General features: G+C 35.2%; 1 protein-coding gene across 11 annotated transcripts in view; it reads right to left on the bottom strand.

The window, feature by feature from the left end:
* Window positions 1–21,813, bottom strand: part of RAP1GDS1 (Rap1 GTPase-GDP dissociation stimulator 1) — a 174,951-nt gene that overhangs the window by 129,152 nt on the left and 23,986 nt on the right. For 4 of the 11 annotated variants that reach the window (XM_019025704.4, XM_019025707.4, XM_019025706.4 and 1 more), the window contains exon 2: window positions 13,524–13,634. In XM_019025704.4, the coding sequence (XP_018881249.1) occupies window positions 13,524–13,634 (111 nt within the window). Of the gene's footprint in view, window positions 1–10,046; window positions 10,121–13,523; window positions 13,635–16,183; window positions 16,236–21,813 lie in introns of all 11 variants that reach the window. The other 7 variants (XM_019025705.4, XM_019025708.4, XM_055384681.2 and 4 more) reach the window with 3 other exon arrangements.

Here is a 21,813-nt window from a genome sequence, read left to right as displayed (position 1 = left end):
CCATTAGAAAAAAATGATTCACTAAATTTTATTATTTCCAAAAAATGTCTCATTATAGATTCCAATGTATACCTAATGATGAAACCTAATGATGAAACCTTAATCTTCTCTGTTTTACAATGCCAAGTGGGTATTCAGAAAATCTGAAAAGAGGTAAAAATGAAAGCATTTAGACGATGTAAGAAAGCTTTCTAGAGCGAATAGAACCCACTTGGACTTTCAAGCACTACTGAAGTAAAAAGTAGCATGATACTACCCTTGCCTTTAATTTCAAATTCAAACATCTACAATCACAGTAAAGATAATGAAAACACATTTATCTAATCTATTTATTACTTAAAGCCATTTTCTTTGTATCAAACTAGCTTTCTGTTGAGAACACATAATTCTTATTCAGATACTAATATTAATTCATTTCCAATTCATTGTATCAATTAAAATGCCAATTTACATGTCTTATATTCTTGAACACATTCAGGACATAGTGGGTGCTGTGGTTTAAATGTTGTGTCCCACCCAAAAGTCATGTATTAAAACTTAATCCCCAATATGACAGTAGTATGAGGTGAGGACTTTATAATGGATTAATGCCATTATAAAAGAGGCTTCAGAGAGCTGCCTCGCTCTCTCGCTCTCCTTCCCTTCCACCTTCTGTCATGTGAGAATGCAGTAACAAGGTGCCATCAACAAGGTACCATCAATGAGGTATGGCATGTCACCAGACTCTGAACCTACCAGCACCTTGATCTTGGACTTCTCAGCCTCCATAACAGGGAGAAATATAAATCTCTACTATTTGTAATATAGCCGGTGTGTGGTATTCTGTTATAACAGCACAAATGGACGGACACATTGGGTTACTGCTTATACGATTAGAGAAGACAGTTAACTTCAATCAAGTATATGTCCACAGACTACTCCCACAGCTGGCTATAGGTGCAGTGACATGGAACCCTGATGAAAAATGTTAGAAAGACACAGCAGAACAAATTCATCTCTTCTTCCCCAAGTATAATTTAAAGTGTAGTCCTTAGTTATAGTAAATCAGTACTGGTACTATAAATACTGAGACTGGCAAATCTTCTTCAGTATGTATTTGGCATACAGCATCATTTCAAATCACATTTCTCTCTTACACATTTTCTCTGTGTTAGGAACATAAAAAGTTTTTCAAATGTAGCAAACTTAAGAAGCAAAAATGGTAACATTCATTAGCTAATGTTAGCAAACCCAGATCTTCTGCCAAGGCTTCAATCACCAACTACAAATACCAATGGAGATTTATATCCTTCTGGCAACTGCACAACATGAGAGTCCTTTTTTGCCTTTTATAAAGTACAGTGCTTCAGAGCATATCGGAAGGCAAACAGCACCCAGTATCACTGTTATACATCTTGTTTCTGTTACTAATCTCATGGCTTGTGAGAGATTGATTTTAAGATGGTCTTTCTCACTCTCCCAGATTCAAGCCTTTCCATGCTCCCTTTTCTATAAACTCCTAGGTAAGAATATATTTGGATACACACTGTTCTCTCCTTTTAATCTCTGCTTTTAGATTAAGCACATAGGACATATTTTAGACCCTATATACAGCCTTCTCCTTAGAATGTAACCCTAGAATAATGAACCTAAGGTTCCTTTAAAAATGTTCTCTACCAAACTACAAATGACTGCTCAAGGAAATCAGAGAGGACATAAACAAATGGAAAAACATTGCATGCTCATGGATAGGAAGAATCAATTATCATGAAAATGGCCATACTGCCCAAAGTAATTTATAAATTCAGTGCTATTCCCATTAAACTACCATTTGACATTCTTCACAGAATTAGAAAATAACTACTTTAAAATTCATATGGAATCAAAAAAGAGCCTGTATAGCCAAGACAATCCTAAGCAAAAAGAACAAAGCTAGAGGCGTCATGCTACCCAAATTCAAACTATACTACAAGGCTACAGTAACCAAAACAGCATGGTACTGGCACAAAAACAGACACACAGACCAGTAAGACAGAACAGAGATCTCAGAAATAAGACCACACATCTAGAACCATCTGCTCTTCGACAAGGATTCCCTATTTAATAAATCGTGCTGGGAAAACTGGCTAGCTATATGCAAAAAATTGAACCTGGACCCCTTCCTTACACCCTATACAAAAATTAACTCAAGATGGAATAAAGACTTAAAAATGTAAAACCCCAAACTATGAAACCCTAGAAGAAAATCTAGGCAACATCATTCAGAACACAGACAAGGGGAAAGATTTCATAACAAAAACATCAAAAGCAATTGCAACAAAAGCAAAAATTGACAAATGGGATCTAATTAAACTAAAGAGCTTTTGCACAGCAAAAGAAACCACCATCGGAGTGAACTGACCACCTACAGAATGGGAAAACATTTTCAAAATCTATCCATCTGACAAAGGTCTAATATCCAGAATTTACAAGGAACTACAAACGAATTTACAAGAAAAAAACAACCCCATTTAAAAGTGGGCAAAGGACGTGAACATATACTTCTCAAAAGAAGACACTTATGTGGCCAACAAACAGGAAAAAAAAGCTCAACATCACTGATCATTAGAGAAATGCAAATCAAAATCACAATGAGATACCATCTCACACCAGTCAGAATGGCGATTACTAAAAAGTCAAGGAACAACAGATGCTGGCAAGGCTGTGGAGAAATAGGAACACTTTTACACTGTTGGTGGGAATGTGAATTAGTTCAACCATTGTGGAAGACAGGGTGCTGATTCCTCAAAGATCTGGAACCAGAAATACCATTTGACCCAGCAACCCCATTACTGGGTATATACCCAAACGAATATAAGTCATTCTATTATAAAGATACATGCACGTGTACATTCACTGCAGCACTGTTCACAATAGCAAAGACATGGAACCAACCCAAATGCCCATCAATGATAGACTGGAAATGTGGTAGATATACACAATGGAATACTATGCAGCCATAAAAAGGAATTAGATCATGTCCTTTGTAGGGACATGGATGGAGCTGGAAGCCATTATCCTCAACAAACTATCACAGGAACAGCAGCCCAAACACTGCATGTTCTTACTTATAAGTGGGAGCTGAACAAAGAAAACACATGGACACAGGGAAGGGAACACCACACAATGGGGTCTGTAGAGGGGGTTATGGGGAGGGAGAGCATCAGGATAAACAGCTAATGCATGTGGGGCTTAATACCTAGGTGAAGGGTTGATAGATGCAGCAAACTACCATGGCACACATTTACCTATGTAACAAACCTGCATGCCCTGCACATGTATTCCAGAACTTAAAATAATTTTTTTAAAAAGTTCTCTTCCTATACTGAATACCCCAATTATATTATATTATATTATATTATATTATATTATATTATATTATATTATATTATATTAATTTACTTATTATTTTCTTCTAACCTGCATTTTCCATCATATCACACTGACTGGCCCAAGTCTTATAAGCACTTTGATCAGCTACTACCCACAATCCAAGAAATGCTGGCCTATAAAGCTTCAGCAGAAACAAAGCATTTGTAAATATTTCACAAAATTTTTAAAATAAGATTTAATATGTAATCAATATTTCTAAAACTATTAATGACTATTTTACATTTTTTAATTTGTACTAAGTCTTTGAAATTCTGTATGTTTTTTAGATGTACAACACATCTCAATTTAGACTAGCTTCATTTCAAATGCTCAACAGCCATGTTGAAGAGTGACTACTGTATTAAACAGTGCAAGTTTAAGAAGATTCTTCTGGAAGGCAAAGAGTACAGTATTCCCTTGATTCTTCTATCTTTAACAGGATTCTTCTACAGCTTTGATTTTTACTGGGCAGCTTGGTTCAATATAAAATTCTTATTCCTTCAGTTACCTGAAAATACTGCACCACTATTGAATTCTGTGTTACTATGTGGACGTCTGATGCTAATCTGACTTTCTTTCCTCTTTTTTTTTTTATTTGAGACTGAGTCTTGCTCTACCGCCCAGGCTAGAGTGCAGTCACGCAATCTCTGCTCACTGCAACCTCCGTCTCCTGGGCTCAAGCAATTCTCATGCCTCAGCCTCCCAGGTAGCTAGGATTACAGGCATGCATGACCAGACTCGGCTAATTTTTGTATTTTTAGTAGAGATGAGGTTTTGCCATATTGGCCAGGCTGGTCTTGAACTCCTGACCTCAAGTGATCCGCCCACCTTGGCCTCCCAAAGTGCTGGGATTACAGGTGTGGGTCACCATGCCTGGCCTTTCTTTCCTTTGTAAATAATATTTTTGCATGGAGGCCTTGAGGATTTTTTCCTCTGTATTTGTTTTTACCTTTAAAGTCTAAAAGTTTTCCCACACTATGTCTTTCAGTTGACTGTTTCAGGTCAATTTTCACAAGTATATGGTGGGCCCTTTCAAAAAACAGATTCTGGTCTTCCTTTACTTTTAGAAACTTTGTACTTTTAAATACTATCTCTGTTTCACCATTTTGTTTTCCTTCTTCTGAATTCCAATTGCATGTATGTTGGATCTTTTTGACTATCTTCTGTATTATAATCTTTTCTCTGATCCTTTGTCTTCTCAGTTGCCTGTTTGCATCTCTTTCCTCAATGCCCCTTATTAAATTTTCAATCACCTCTATTCTTCCTTGGGCACCTTGAAATTTAGTCTTAATTTTTAAAACAATTTTGTCATTTTCTTCAATTTCTTCTGGTCAACTCTAATTTCACATCTTCCTGGTGTTCACTTTGGTTCTAAGTTTCTGAATTTATAACTTGAAGGTTTCTTCTCTCCATATCTGCAAAGGCTTATTTAAGAATATTTAATATAGGTCATGGTGTTCTGTTAATGATAACTGCAACACAGATGGCTTAGATGGAAAACTTTTAATAGCTAAAATGTTTTTATTCTTATTTTCTGCTTTTTTTGTAGCATCTATGTATGTATCTTATCTGAAATTTCCTATTCAGTGTATAATTTTTTATTTTCCTTGACTAGTAATAAAAATTGAATGCAGTAAGGGCAACAATTTGGGATAAATATCCAGGATTTTTAGTTCAAATGCTCCCTCTTCTGAACTGAGACCAAAGTGGGGTAATTAGTATGTCTTCTGATTTTGTGGTTTCCTTATTTCTACAGAACACTTCATTTCTCCCTCTTGCTTCTTTCTTTTCATCACCAACTATATAAAGGTGAACAACTCCAACCCCAAAGTGGTGCTTTCCTGACCTGTCACCTGGAGTCCCATGTACTTTTAAGTAGCCAATGTTAGAATCTAATCTAAGACCAGATCGCACTATTTTCCTACTAGGCTAGGAATTTTTTTCTTTCTAAAGGTAATTTTCATTGTGTGCTATTACCCTTGGGCTCCTGGTTCCCCATTTCCCTCTCCTCTTGTCCATGTGGTCTCTGGAGTCTTAACTCTCCCTGCAGTGGTCTCTGAAGCTGAGTAGGCTAGATTTGGATATTTATTTATCTCTGTAATAATTTGAAGTCTGTCTCCTAGTTATGCTGGAGACAAACAATATTGTTAGTTGGTTTTATCTCTTTGTGGATCTGTGTGGACTTTTAGAGAATGCATGGAAAGATACAGATTTAGGAGGCCACCACCATCCTACGGCAATCCAGGAGTCTCAACCCATCAGGAATTGTCAATGACTTTTTAGTTGACACTTTAGTTGAGAATCTCCTATATTCTCCAAATGCTGTCTTTATTTGGTAAAAACTGAATCTTCACTACTTCATAAGGAGCACCAGTGCTAAGCCCTCATGGACAATGAACACAATCACTAAAAGAGGCATACAATATGAAAAAAAGTAAAGAAGGTAAAAAAAATAATAATAATGAATTCAGTTCGCAAAAGAAATACATCACTTCTGTGGAACATTTGATAACACTAGATAAAAAGGTAAAAATCTCTTCAAGATACTACTATGAAAGAATAAAATAATAATTTTTCATCTCTACTAAAACAGCAGGAGTATGTTCAGAGATTTCAAATACAGGAAAAAAAAAAACAGTTGATAATAAGAATTCTCTTACTCAGGAAGTAACTTTGCTACCTGAAAGTACGTCTGTTCAAAAATAGTCAATGCATAAAGCTGACTAAAGCAAATGACAACAAAAGTTTTTACTGCTAGACAAGACTCATGGAGTAATCTAGATTAACACCTTCTGTACATAAAGGCATACCTCAGAGATATTTTGAGTTTGGTTCCAAATCACTTCAATAAAGTGACTATAAAGCAAATCACACCAGTTTTTTTTTTTGTTTGTTTTTTTTGTTTTCTGGTTTCCCAATAGATATAAATGTTATGTCTACAGGCTGGGCACGGTGGCTCATGCTTGTAATCCTAGCACTTTGGGAGGCCAAGGAAGGTGGATCACCTGAGGTCAGGAGTTTAAGACCAGCCTGGCCAACATGGGGAAACCCCATCTCTACTAAAAATACAAAAAATTAGCTGGGTGTGGTGGTGGGCATCTGTAATCCCAGCTACTCAGGAGGCTGAGGCAGGAGAATCATTTGAACTTGGGAGGAGGAGGTTGCAGTGAGCCAAGATCGTGCCACTGCACTCCAGCCTGCGTGACAGAGCAAGACTCCGCCTCAAAAAAAAAAAAAAAAGTTCTGTCTACACTATACTGTAGTCTACTGAGTGTGCAAGAGCATTATGTCTAAAGAAACAATGTACACAGCTTGCTTTAAAAATATTTTATTGCTAAAAGATGGTAGCGATCATCTGAGCCTTCAGTAAGTCATATCTTTTTGCTGCTGGATGATCTTTCCTCAATGCTGAATGTTGCTGACTAACCACCACCTAATCAGGGTGCTGGTTGCTGAAGGTTAGGGTGGCTATGTCAACTTCTTAAAATAAGACAAAGTTTATCATCCTGATTGACTCTTCCTTTCACAAAAGATATCCGTAGCATGCAATGCTGTTCGATAGCATTTCACCTATAGAACTTCTTTAAAACCTGGAGTCAATTCTTTCAAACCCTGTCAATGTTTTATCAACTACGTTTATGTAATATTCTAAATTCTTTGTGTCATTTCAATGTTCACAGCATCTTCACCAGGAGTAGATTCCATCTCAAAAAACCACTTTTGAGGCCAGGCGCAGTGGCCTGTCTGTAATCTTAGCACTTTGGGAGGCAGGGGCAGGTGGATCACAAGGTCAGGAGTTCGAGACCAACCTGGCCAATATGGTACTAAAAACACAAAAATTAGCCAGGCATGGTGGCGCGTGCCTGTAGTCCCAGCTGCTCGGGAGGCTGAAGCAAAAGAATCGCTTGAACCCGGGAGGTGGAGGTTGCACTGAGCTGAGATCGTGCCACTGCATTCCAGCCTGGGCGATAGAGTGAGACTCTGTCTCAAAAAAAAAACCAAAGCAAATAAAAAAAAAAAACCACTTTCTTTTCTCGTCTATAAGAAGTGACTCCTCATCTGCCCAAGTTTTATCGTGAGATTATAGCAATTCGGTCACATCTTGAAGTGCCACTTCTAATTCTAGTTTTCCTGCTATTTCTACCACATCTACAGTTACTTCATCCACTGGTTTTGAACTACTCAAAGTCATCCATAATAGAGGGAATTAACTTGTTCCAAACTCCTGTTAATGTTGATATTTTCATGCTACTATAAAGACACATGCACACGTATGTTTATTGCAGCACTGTTCACAATAGCAAAGACTTGGAACCAATCTGAATGTCCATCAATGATAGACTAGATAAAGAAAATGTGGCACATATATACCATAGAATACTATGCAGACATAAAAAAGGATGAGTTCATCTCCTTTGCAGGGATATAGATGAAGCTAGAAACCATCATTCTGAGCAAACTATCACAAGGACAGAAAACCAAACACTGCATGTTCTCACTCATAGGTGGGAATTGAACAATGAGAACACTTGGACACAGCGTGGGGAACATCACACACCAGGGCCTGTCGTAGGGTAGGGGGCTGGGGGAAGGACAGCATTAGGAGAAATACCTAATGTAAATGACGAGTTAATGGGTGCAGCAAACCAACATGGCACATGTATACCTATGTAACAAACCTGCATGTTGTGCACATGTACCCTAGAACTTAAAGTATAATAAAAAAAAAAAAGTTGATATTTTCACCTTCTCCCATGAATCACGAATATTCTTAATGGCATCTAGAATGGTAAATCCTTTCCAGGTTTTCAATTTAGTTTGCCCAAGTCCACCAAAGAAATCACTATCTGTGGCAGCTATAGCCTTATGAAATGTATAATAAGGCTTCGAAATTATTCCTTCATCCATGGATGTTGTGTTAACAGGCACAAAAATAACATTTATCTCCATGTACGTCTCTGTCAGAGCTCTTGGGTGACCAGGTGCATTGTCAATGAGCAGTAATATTTTGAAAGGGATCTTTTTTTTCTGAGCAGTATGTCTCAACAGTGGGCTTAAAACATTCAGTAAACCATGCTGTAAATAGATGTGCTGTCATCCAGGCTTTGTTTTCCATTTTCAGAGAACAGGCAGAGAAATTTAGCACCATTCTGAAGGGCCCCAGGATTTTCAGAATGGTAAATGAATGCTGGCTTCAACTTAAAGTCACCAGCTGCATTAGCCCCTAATAAGAGAGTCAGCCTGTCCTTTGAAGCCAGGCATTGACCTCTCCACCCTAGTTATAAAAGTCCTAGGTGGCATCTCTTCCAATATCAAGCTGTTTCATCTATAGTGAAAATCTGTTGTTTAGCACAGCCTCCTTCATCAATGATTTTAGCTAGATCTTGTGGGTAACTTGCTTCAGCTTCTCCATCAGCAGCTGCTGCTTCATCTTTCACTTTCAGTGTTGTGAAGATGACTTCTTTCCTTAAACCTCATGAACCAACCTCTGCTAGTGTCCAACTTTTCTTAATGCAGTCTCCTCACCTCTCGGCCTTCTCAGAACTGAAGACAATCAGAGCCCTGCTCTGGATTAGGACATGGGAATGTTGCGGCTAGTATGATCCTCTAACCAGAGCGCTCAAAGTTTCTTCCTATCAGCAATAAGGCTGTTTAGACTTCTTATCATTCATGTTTTCAGTGGAGTAGAACTTTTAATTTCCTTCAAGAACTTTTCCTTTGCATTCACAACTTGGCTAACTGGCTCAAGAAGCCTAGCTTTTGGCCTATCTTTGCTTTCAACCTGCCTCTGCTTTCGACATGCTTTCCTCAATAAGCTTAATCATTTCTAGCTTGTGATATAAAGTGAGAGAGATGTGACTCTTCCTTTCACTGGAACACTTACAGGCCACTGTAGGATTATTAATCGGTCTAAACTAAACATTGTGTCTCATGCAATAGGGAGGCCTGAGGAGAGGAATAGAGATGGGGAGTAGGGGGTACGGCATAGCTAGTTGGTGGGGCAGTCAGACAGACACAATATTTATCAATTAAGTTTACCATCATACATGGGCATGGTTCACGGCACCCCAAAACAATCATGATAGTAACATCAAAGATCACTGACACAGATGACCAAAGTAGATATAATAATAATGTCTGAAATGTTGCAAGAATTACCATAATGTGACACAGATACATAAAGTAAGCACAAGCTGTTGGAAAAACGGCACTGAAAGACTTGCTCAACTTAGGGTTGCCATAAACCTTCAATTTGTAAAAAATACAGTATTTGTGAAGCTCAATAAAGTAAAGCACAATAAAATGAAGTTTGCCTATAATTACGTATGCTTAGGATTGTAGCCTAGAAGGGAGCCAAAAATCAATACAACAAATGAAATAAAGAACGAGGGCTAGCAAATTACCTTAGGGCTAGAAAATAAACCAAGAATTCAACATGTGAGTGAATATTATCATAGAAGATTAGAGATGTGGAACTAGACATTAAATGCTTTTTTTCTTTAAAGACAAGTAAACATGCAGTATCTCACAGAGTTGTTCTATAAAAAATAAACAATTACGTGACTCTCATATGAAACGGGAATTGCCATCAAGCAAGAAACTAAGTTAAATACAAAAAAAAAAAAAAGAGAACGAGGCAGGGGAAGACAGCTTACTTCTTCAGGGAGAGAGTTTAAAGCTGTATGGCATCACTTTATGGTCCCCCCGGCAACACAAAATGGTCTTCATCCTCAAAATGGAATAAAATGGATAGAATTTTTATTACAAATAGAATGTTAATTTTTCTTGCCTTTGGGACTTTAATTTAAACTAATAGTTTCTCTTGCAAGGTGATTTAGATGCCACATTCTCCAAAGACAATTCCTGTCTTAATGTTTGGGGATGAAAATAGGTGGCCTATTGTTTTGCATTTCCAAATAAGCATAAAATAGAGTAACCATACTACAATCAAATAAGCATTTACTGAGAATCTTCTAACTATAATCTGAATCAAAAGAGACCAAAATAAACAGAAGCTGATTTCTTGGCTGGTAGCCTTCACACATTTACTAAAAACATTTTAAAACTGAGATCTGATGTATTTATATGAGTGAATGAATGACTTTATATTAATTTAGATCATAGATTTACACAAAATGCTTGCTTAAACAAAATGTTTTCATAAAATCTAGTAAGTATTCAAATCTTCTTGTCTCTTAAGATAGACACATATAGTATAAACGTTAGAGAGAGAAATACTGCCAATGGTAAAAAAAGAAAACCACTCTAAAGCCATACATCAAAGTAAAAATTCTAATTTCAGATTACAGTCATTTGTAATATGCAATTCAAATGCACTAAATCACACAGTGTAAAAATTTCAAAAGCATTATTTTGTTCCTTTCAGAGATAACCTTTCCAGTAACAGGGTAATAGACTGTAAAATAAAATTTTGTTTATATTTCCATTACATACATTACCATCTTATATTTGTACAGAATGGAGAAATCTTTCTTTCCTGATCAGGTGCAATTATGGTACAGTTGTTATTTTGAGTTAAAACACCTGACACTAAGGAAGAATTATGAAACGAGAAGCTCTCTGTGTTTTTGTTGTTGTTGTTGTTGTTGTTGTTTAAAAAGCAAGTACAGATTCTTCTAAGTTAAATGTTTTATAATTTTACATTTAGGAGGACAGAAGTAGCAATGGCTCAATCACCTTATTCAAGGAAGAACTGTAGAAAATTAACATCTCACTAATATATTTTACTTTTTCTTGTTAAAAAGGCATATGCTAACTTTATAAAGTGTATGAATAAATGCCTATAAAATACATATATCACTTTATAGTTCAAGAAAAACAGGCTTATCCACTTTAATAAAAATTTAGAGCTATTTTTATTAAAGAAAAAACAAAAATTTAAAACACAATGTTAAAACCTAGCTTCTTGGAACGATTTCACATTACATGAACTCAGCAAAAAGCTTCACTTTATTCAGATTACAATTTTTTATTTTGTAAATCAAGAGTTCAAATCCAAACTCTGGCTTCTTCCAGAGCAAGGCAAATAAGCTTATTAATCTGTTACCTCATCCTTTAAATGGTGATAATAATACCTAACTCATGGGACTATAGGAAAGATTAGATAGTGGCTATAATCCCCAGCCCAGTGCTAAACATACAGTAAGTGATCCAATGACAGGTGTCAAAGACTGAACATCTGCATGAACTCCTTTGTCCAATTCTTCTTTGTCAGTAGTCTTAGGCATGAGGGCATTTATAAATTTTGTTTCAGATTGTTAACAAGACATTCCTTTTGTTCCCTTCCTGGGGCATCATTAGTTAAACTGGTGAGAGTTTATTGTTTTAATACCTTGTGGTTACGTGGCCTTAACATTTTGTGATACACAATTTCACAAGACCATTTTCAACAAAAGGTACAGTGAATAAGTCCGCAATGGGCTTATTCTAATATAAGCTAATTTAATCTAATAATTATGAACTTCTCAGTGTTTCTTAAATCTGTTCTTTTAAAAGCTATACACTTTTTACTCCCTTTTTTCTTCATTTCCCTTCAACTTCATCTCTTTGTCTTCCAGTCTTTCTAGGAGACAAATGGGCAACCTCTACAGATGACCAAGAATATGACCCTTCATGTCCTTCAGTATCTAAAGCAAATGGTCTATTTAAAAGTTTACTGTCTAACAGAGAAAAAAAGTGTTGTTGAAAACAGACGAAGGTTATAATAAAACAACTGTTCAAAAAAATATACCTGAGATACTCAATTTACTTAGGTTAATTATGTTACTGTGTAAAGCTGCCTATACAGGCACATGTAAAAAAAAATCAGGTCATCGTGTGGTTCTTTCTAGTTTCTAGACCAGTGCTATCCATAACAATTTTCTGTGATCATGGGAATATTTTATATCTGTGATCCCCAAGAGAGTGGTCATCTGCCAAATATAGCTACTGAGAAGTGAGACTAAGGAACTTCCTTTTACATTTTATTTACTTGTATTAAATTTAAATAGCCACATGTGTCCACTAAAATGGATAGCAGGCTTAGACGTTCTCCTTTCCTGTCCTTTTTCTTTACCATTTTGAGCCTTATCTGGATGCTCTTATTGAACTCCTTGTTTCAAATCTCTTCCTGTTATCTCTATGATTAAACAGCATGACAGTTGTAATCTCAAAATAATTACTGAAAAATAATTTTAAAAGCTAGCTCTAAAATGTGCTTTTTTGATGAAAAGTATTGCAATCAATTATTTTAGATTTTTCTAATCAAGATTTACTAAAAAATAAAAAAAAAACATATATCAATAAGTGTTGAAACCTTACAATTAAAACCTTAACAATATATACGTTCCCCTCCATTCTTTGTCAGCTACATAATTAGTTTCAGGATAGGACAAGAGCATAATTAAAAACAAGTACAGAAAAAACCACAGCACAACCAAGCAGAATTAAGATAACAAATGAAAATCACTCTATACTGATCTATTAATGGTGATAATACAGAAATTAGTGACTAGAAATAGGATAAATAAAACGCAACACAATGGTCAATGAAGAACTGTGCAGTTTCTATCTCTAGCATTATTTATCACATCAAAGATAAAATCCTACCCCAATTTCAACAGATTTTTGATGACTTCTAATGGTTCCTTCCAAATTTATCTATGCATACATATTATTTTAAGGTACAATTATTTTAAAATATGATAAGATTCCAAAAAAATGTTAAGTGTTTTAAGCTCCCCCTCTGCTTCTCCTCTCTCTCCCTCCCCACTCTCCCCACATATAAAACAATCTATTTTTAAAGCACAGATGTAGGTGCTAAGAAAAACAACTATGATGCTTGACTGTTAGAAATGAAACAATGGCCTCTCTCTGGGACTGGTATTAATGTCATCACCACCCATCAATTCCTCCTTTCTTTGCCTATCAGCTTGGCTTTGAGGATCTTGCGGGGGCGTGGAGGGTAAGTAGGAGGGTAGAACATGTAAAACAATCTCAGTATTCAGGGATATGATTCAAAAGAATTCAAGTTATATGAATACAAAGTTATGTGCTTAACTACATACCAGTTTCTGAATGACTACTGATTTGATTTTCTTCTTTGGAATTTGAGTAAACATAATGAAACTTACTATTTTGAGCCAGGGCTTGAAGCAGACAATCCAAGCATCCTTCTAAACTATCCTCAGTCTTGTCAACAGCTGTTATCTTCAGCTTCTTCAAGGTATCACTGAGATTATCTGCTTAAAGAAAAAAAAAAATCAGAAACTCAACCTTATGACCACCATATGTTACATGACAAAAGGATAAACAGTTACCACTAAACTGGAGAGCTTCCTATAATAGCAAATTAACCTCCACGTACATTCCAAAATGGCATTAGACTGTACTATTAAAAAAATTTTAAATGCACTTTGTTCACTTAACTCAGATATGAAATATTCATTCTGCTATGTGTAAGATACCAGGAATATTCCAAACATTATCAAAGAACATCTTTTTTCCATATTCTTATAACTTATTGAGCTTGTTCAAGAAAGCATCTATGGCTTAGAAAAATTAAATGTTCATAAAAAATTATATAGTTTTACAAACATTTTATTTCATTGTTCACTTCCTCTGTTGTACATTAAAGACATAAAAAATGAAGGTTTAGAAAAATTTCAAAATAATATGATTCCAAATAATACAAAGTGTGATAACTACAAAACTTACACTGTCATTTAAAAAATACTTCACATCAAAGTACTGCTTTAAGCCCTAACATGCATATTTTGGATTATAAAGCTATGCTTTCTTCCTAAATTATATGTGAATTCCTCTAGATCACAGATTCTCAAAACCTCTTTACACTATTAAAAGTTATTGAGAATCCCAAAGAGCTTTTGTTCATATTATTGCTATAGACATTTAACATATTACAAAATCAAAACTGAGACTTTTAAAAATTATTTAGTAATTTACTTAAATGTAACAATTATAAACCTACTGCACATTAACATAATTAGCATTTTAATGAAAAAAATTATTTCCTAACAAAAAAATTTAGCAAGAAGAATAGCATTGTTTTTTTTTTCTTTTATTATACTTTAAGTTCTGGCTTACATCTGCAGAACATGCAGTTTTGTTACATAAACACGTGCCATGGTGGTTTGCTGCACCCATCAACCTATCACTTACATAAGGCATTGTTTTACATTTTTAGAAATTTCATCCAGGCCCGGTGGCTCATGCCTGTAATCCCATCACTTTGGGAGGCCAAGGTGGAAGGATCACTTGAGGCTAGGAGTTTGATACCGGCCCGGGCAACAAAGTGAGTCCTCTTCTCTAAGAAAAATAAAAATAAAAAAATTAACTGCATATGGTGGCACGTGCCTGTATTCCCAGCTACTCAGGAGGCTGCAGTGGGAGGATCACTTAAGCCTAAGGAGTTTGAGTCTACAGGGAGCTAGGATTGCTCCACTGCACTCTAACCTGGGTGGCAGAGCAAGACCCTATCTCTTAAAAAAAAAAAAGGAAAAAAAAAAAATCTCCATAATGTGGTTCAACAGAAGATGACTGGACTCTCGTATCTTCTTCTGTATTCAATCTTGGTTAATATGCTGTTTTGGTTTGAATAGATGAAGAAAATTTCGTCTCAATATATACATAGTTGGAAAACACGTGAGTATTTTAACAGCCTTTTCAGATAATTGCGGATATTCATTGATATGCTAAAACTGGACACCTGGCAGTTCCTTAAAGGTTAGTTGCCCTGCTAAGCCGAAACAATATGAAAGCTTCCATTCTCCAGAAGAGGAAAGATTTATCTGATTTATCTGATTACGGCTGAGGACTACTGGACATGTATGGCTCAACCCCTTCTGCATTCCTGTTCTTTTAGAAAGAACAAGAATTTTCTGTTCTACACCTGTGGCTGTCCAGGTGTACCAGTGACAAAATGAGTAAATATGTATAATTCAGCAGTAAATTGCTAGTAATCCCATTGTGACTCTACAAATAGAGGCCTTAACTCTAGACTTTATTAATTTTAAAGCAGATATTTTAAATTCTAGCAGACGACTCATATGCTTATATCTCCAGTGGTTCTAAACTTGGGTAAGAAACAGAGGATATTATTTTTGTACTCCTTCAAACCATGACAGTAAATTTCAGTAGTAAATCCTTAGCATCCAAATTACTTTTTGTGTAATTCCAGAGAGCTGTATTTTATATTTCCTTAAAAGCACTGAAATTGTTCTAATGAAAATTTGTCAGCCTCTGGCTGGTAATGAGGCAGTAAGTAGAGATAGAAATGGAGAAGTATTAACAAATAAAATAAAATTTTTTCTTAAAACAATTTCTTTCCTATATATCAACATATGGTCTAGTTCGTCTTGTGAAATATTGACATCTTCAAAGGGTTAAAGCAAAGTTGACTTGGTCATTAAAATTCTGAGTCTCTCACTTCTTACCCACTCAATCGTTCCTTAAAACCTGATCTAACCAAGTCCTCTAAAAGCCTATCAAAATTACTCTGTCAAAGGTTTTAAATGATATCTTGACAAAGCCAATGAATTTTTCTCAATCCTCTTATTTGATATCTCTGTAGCAATAGACAGTTTTTCCATTTCTGAAACACCTCTTAACTTAGAAACATCAGTCTAAACACTTGTTTTTGGTCTTCTTCAATAGATCTTCCTTCTCTATCTGCCCCTTTAATATTAGTGTGACCCCAGTTGTGCACAGAGCCTCTTCTCTTCCTGAATAATATATGCATGCCCTTCAGAATATTAGGATGGTATGCTCTTACCTTCTGTCCTCCCTTCTTTTATTCAGCTGGACAGACCACTTGCTTTATCTCCCTATCAATATAAAGAATTACCACATTTTAGGCCTTGATACATTTGGATAAAACCTGATGCAACTTCTGGTAACCGTGAACAGCTAACTATCATTCCTCGCATTTCTCAAAAGTCTCTGTTAAAGACAAACAGCTATACTTTCCCACTAAAACCTTCAAACTTTGCCAAGCCTTTTTTTTCTTTTATCTTAGGCACCAGAGGCTCTTTATGCTCCAACCTCTCTTCTATAAACCAGAAACAAATTATTTACTGGTCTGTAAGTACTTGCTGCAATGGAAGAGTTTTCATAAGACCTAAATTTTTAGCTATCAGTTCCTTTCTTAACATCAATCTAAGAAAAACTAATGAGGAAAGTGATGCTGTTTTAATATTTAAATAATTTGACCATAAAAGTACTTAAGATCATCACCAACAACAAAGAATATACTTGACTGTGAAGAAAGGGCTGTCCCAAAGAACAAATCTCAAGACAGTGTCATGTTAAACTAGGAAGTCATGAAATTCTTTATGTTATTTGTGATGGCATTTTTCAGTTTATCTTCCTCACAATATTATTCAGAAATGGTAGCTTTATTTTCAAGGTTATTGGATCTAAAACATCATACTTTTAAATGTTAATCAATTCTATCACTTTACTATATGCCAGTAAGTAGATACATGGGTATATAGATAGATATGTGTTTGTTATCTTTGGACAATTATACCATTGCTGATGATGAAACCGACAGGAGACAAGTACACAAGAACTGCTAACTGAGCTTGTAAAAGTTCAACACATTTTTACCTCACTTCAAATGTCACTCAATTTTTTTCTGTATCTATAATTTTCACCTAACTATCTAGTAACAAAGCTTTACTTTAAAAGCATCACTATCCACATCAAATCTAAAAAAAAAATATTTCTGTGCTAATGTGGTTTTCAAGTACCTAGAATACAGCCAATGCATGAATGGAAGAATTTCAAGTTTATCTCAAAATGAATGGCATTAAGTCAATTTGGGGCACCCGGCTTAGCAGCTGGAAATAATAGGAATCTCTCTTGAATATTATGTTTTACTTATCTAAAGGGTTTAGTATCTGACAGAATGAAGCTATTTTTAAAAGCTTCTCTAATGAAGTAGGAATAGTAGTTTCTGTTAGCATGTCAAGTGGAAAGGACTGTTTAAAAATTATAATATTTTCAGTTTTACTATGTTGTATTTTCAGTTTCCTACTTTTCTTTTTTTTTTTTTTTTTTGTTTACCAGAGCTGGTCCTAAACCGATCAGAAACTTTTACAACTCACATTATGCGATCTCCCATTACTTTCTCACACAACATCATGTGTGTCAGTCCCACCACATTATTGGCTTTTTCCCAAGCACACTTTCATTTTCACAATTGTGAGATTTAAATTCTTTTCTAAAATTCCTTTCTGTGCATTTTCCACATCTAGCATGGCTACTTACTTGGCCAAGTCAACTAATATGCCAAGTCTTGCATGAAGCTTTCTGTATTCCTGCAGTCAGAGGAACCTTCCTTTTCTAGGCTCCCATATTTTGTTTATACCTTGATAAACATGAAAGTTTCTATTTTTATATAGATTCTTTAATGTTAAATTTATTCCAAAAGATTTTAGAATTTTGTGATTGCTGAGAATTAAATAAGTTGTCCCATTTTCATGGGTAGGTGACATATCTACAGTAAAAAAAGTGCTACCTTGTATAATTATCACATATTCAGTCACCATTCAAATTATCTTACTTCTTAGCAAGCTAAAAAACTTTAAGCACAAAAATCATGCTTCTTGATCTTGGAACATATCCCCGTGGATAAAGGGGGACTACTGTATTATAATCAAATTCTCCAGTTATTCCCCATTTCACTGACTTCTAACGATATGAAAAAAAAATCATGCTTCTCTTCATTGCTGCTGCGGCTACAGATGCTTGCTGTTAAGATATAAACAGACACTTCTCAAAAGAAGACATTTATGCAGCCAACAGACACATGAAAAAATGCTCATCATCACTGGCCATCAGAGAAATGCAAATCAAAACCACAATGAGATACCATCTCACACCAGTTAGAATGGCGATCATTAAAAAGTCAGGAAACAACAGGTGCTCAAGAGGATGTGAAGAAATAGGAACACTTTTACACTGTTGGTGGCACTGTAAACTAGTTCAACCATTGTGGAAGTCAGTGTGGTGATTCCTCAGGGATCTAGAACTAGAAATACCATTTGACCCAGCAATCCCATTACTGGGTATATACCCAAAGGATTATAAATCATGCTGCTATAAAGACACATGCACACGTATGTGTATTGTGGCACTATTCACAATAGCAAAGACTTGGAACCAACCCAAATGTCCAACAATGATAGACTGGATTAAGAAAATGTGGCACATATACACCATGGAATACCATGCAGCCATAAAAAACGATGAGTTCATGTCCTTTGTAGGAACATGGATGAAGCTGGAAACCATCATTCTCAGCAAACTATGGCAAGGACAAAAAATCAAACACCACATGTTCTCACTCATAGGTGGGAATTGAACAATGAGAACACATGGACACAGGAAGGGGAACATCACACACTGGGGCCTGTTGTGGGGTGGGGGGAGGGGGGAGGGATAGCATTAGGAGATATACCTATTGTTAAATGACGAGTTAATGGGTACAGCACACCAACATGGCACATGTATACATATGTAACAAACCTGCACGTTGTGCACATATACCCTAAAACTTAAAGTATAGTAAAAAAAAAGAAAAAAAAAATAAGAAAACTGAGAGCTTAGAAAAAGTATTTAAAGTGTAATCATTTATCACTACCTTCATAATTATTACTTGGTCCCAATAAAATTGAAAATTAAAAAGAATATGAAACTAATGTGAATGTGCTACTTTGATAAATTAGTTTCCACGATGAAGTTCCACAGATGCAAGATCTAACAGGAATGTACCTAAATACTAAATATGTTTTGTGAACATACATTATGTACACATGATCTGAAAAAAAAAATATCTGAGCAAAAAAGTAACTGTTCAGGTGCATGTGTGCAATATTTCAAAGGCAATTCATGCAGTACTTGGATAATTAGAAATATTTCTAATATTTGAAGAGAAACAAAAGAGCTAAAAACTATTCTATTTAATGAAAACTCCACACTATATTTCATAAATGTTACACACCTAACTTCTACCTTAATCCATGAATTTATTACTTTAACATGTAGTCATACCTATTCATATACATGGTCTTTGCTCCCAGTATGACTCTCCAGGTTGCAATGACATTGTAACTCTGTGCCTATTCACCAGTTACACACACATCTATCCACTAGATACACCTCTTTCATTCCAGGTTAATTATAATTCATTACAAGATTTCATAAAACATAAGGGCTTATATGAATGTAATCAACCTGTCCTATGTGTGAGTCAAGCAGTTTGAACTCTACATCAAGTGGTTAAATCCCAAAACTAAACTTCATCAATAAGTTTGTAATCTATTTATGAGATTATTTTTGTAGAATTTTATACAGTTCTATTTTATCTGTATTTTTCATTTTGTTAGTTTTATAGTTCTAGGTACATAAAACCCTACTTGTATAGTTCTACTATTAGATTGAAAATTCCTCTAGGACAGGAAATTATGCTAGGATGCTCACACTACTCACTACAGTGAAAATTTAGTAAATCCTGAAAACCTACATTACTTTTGAGTTACTTGCACTGGCATGTTTTTTTAGAAATTATGACACAAACTGTCTTGATTAAGAAATATTTTTATTAAAATGGGCTATACTAAAAACAATGACTTTATTTCACTCTAAGTCATCTTCTCTATTTTAGAAATGTGATAAAAATTTTCTAAGCAGTAATTTTTCATTCATTCTTTTTTTTTTTTTTTTTTTTTTAAGACGGAGTTTCACTCTCGTTGCCCAGGCTGAAGTGCAATGATGTGATCTTGGCTCACTGCAACCTCCCCCTCCTGGTTTCAAGGGATTCTCCTGCCTCAGCTTCCCGAGTAGCTGGGATTACAGGCACCCGCCACCACGCCCAGCTAATTTTTTGTATTTTTAGTAGACATGGGGTTTCACCATGTTGACCAGGCTGGTCTTGAACTCCTGACCTCAGGTGATCTGCCCACCTAGGCCTCCCAAAGTGCTAGGATTATAGGTGTAAGCCACCGCGCCTGGCCTCATTCATTCTTAAATGGAATTAAAAATCTATTTTAGTCTGAAATAGAAACACTCTAGTCTTACTTGTCATGTTTGATTAGAGGGTGAAGAATCTGACAGATGATCTTCACAACTACAATATTAAACTATAATAAATAAGAGCAAAATACAATTTGTAAAATTTTATTTCACACAATGCCGAAAGACCTATTCTCATAAAGTTCAAGAATTATGTCTGTGTATATGTGATTAGGCTCCACACAGAGAGAGCCTAATCACATACATTGTGTCTGGATGCGACAGGCCTACAATACTTTGGCTCCTGGCACTCACGGCAATAATTTTTTTTTTTTTTTTTTTGAGACAGGGTCTCACTCTGTAACCCAGGCTGGAGTGCAGTGGCACAATAATGGCTCACTGCAACCTTAACTTCCTGGGCTTAAGCAATCCTCCCACCTCAGCAAGCTGAATATATGGGGCCACAGGTGCTGACTACAACGCCCAGTTAATTTTATTTTTTTGGACAGACAGAGTCTTTCTATGTTGCCCAGGCTGGTCTCGACCTCCTGAGCTCAAGCCATCCTCCTGCCTCAGCTGCGCAACATGCTAGGATTACAGGCATGAGCCCACCGTGCCCAGCCATGGCAATAATCTTAATAAAATGTGCCCATTATTATAATAAATATTAATATATTTATAAATAAATATTATAATTTATAATATTTATAATGTTTATTTACAATTATTTATTATTTATAATTTAAATTTATTATTATTATTTAAATTATTTATAATTTATTTATAATTATTTGTTATAAATAAATATTAATATATTAATAAAAAGTGCCCATTATTATAATTATTATATTATTTTAGGAAATAATAATATGTACTACATAACAGAAATCCCTTGATAATTTTATGACAGTTATAATTTTATTCAATGGTGATCAACCTAGAAAATCCACTGTCTTCTAAGAAGTGACAGGAAAGATATGACTCAAACAACTGCCAAATATACTAGTGATGATGCTAATATTTTACATTAACATTAAAATTAGTATCAGGGATAACAATTTTCAGTTGGAGAGATCAGTACAGATATTCCTTTGTTCCTACAAAGTTTTATTAGGCTCCTGTGTTAATAAAAATACTAAACTTTTGTGGAAACTATTCTTAATAATTTAAAAGTACTAATTGACATTTTTCATTAGCCAAACTGGTAAAATTTATCATAAAGCTATGTTAAAACCCACAGCACTCTTTAAGCATATACATTTCTTTCCTGGCTGCTAGAACAGTCAATTAATATCTCTTCAAGACAATTAATGTCAGAATAAAGAACAAGTAAAGAAACCAAATTTCTCTAGGCAACGTCTTTTTAGGCTATCTTCATTTGAAATG

This window comes from Gorilla gorilla, chromosome 3, assembly GCF_029281585.2.
Source record: "Gorilla gorilla gorilla isolate KB3781 chromosome 3, NHGRI_mGorGor1-v2.1_pri, whole genome shotgun sequence".
In the NCBI taxonomy this organism is placed as follows: Eukaryota; Metazoa; Chordata; class Mammalia; order Primates; family Hominidae; genus Gorilla; species Gorilla gorilla.
Note: the sequence above shows the minus strand (reverse complement) of the source record. Positions and strands in the feature narration are given on the sequence as shown.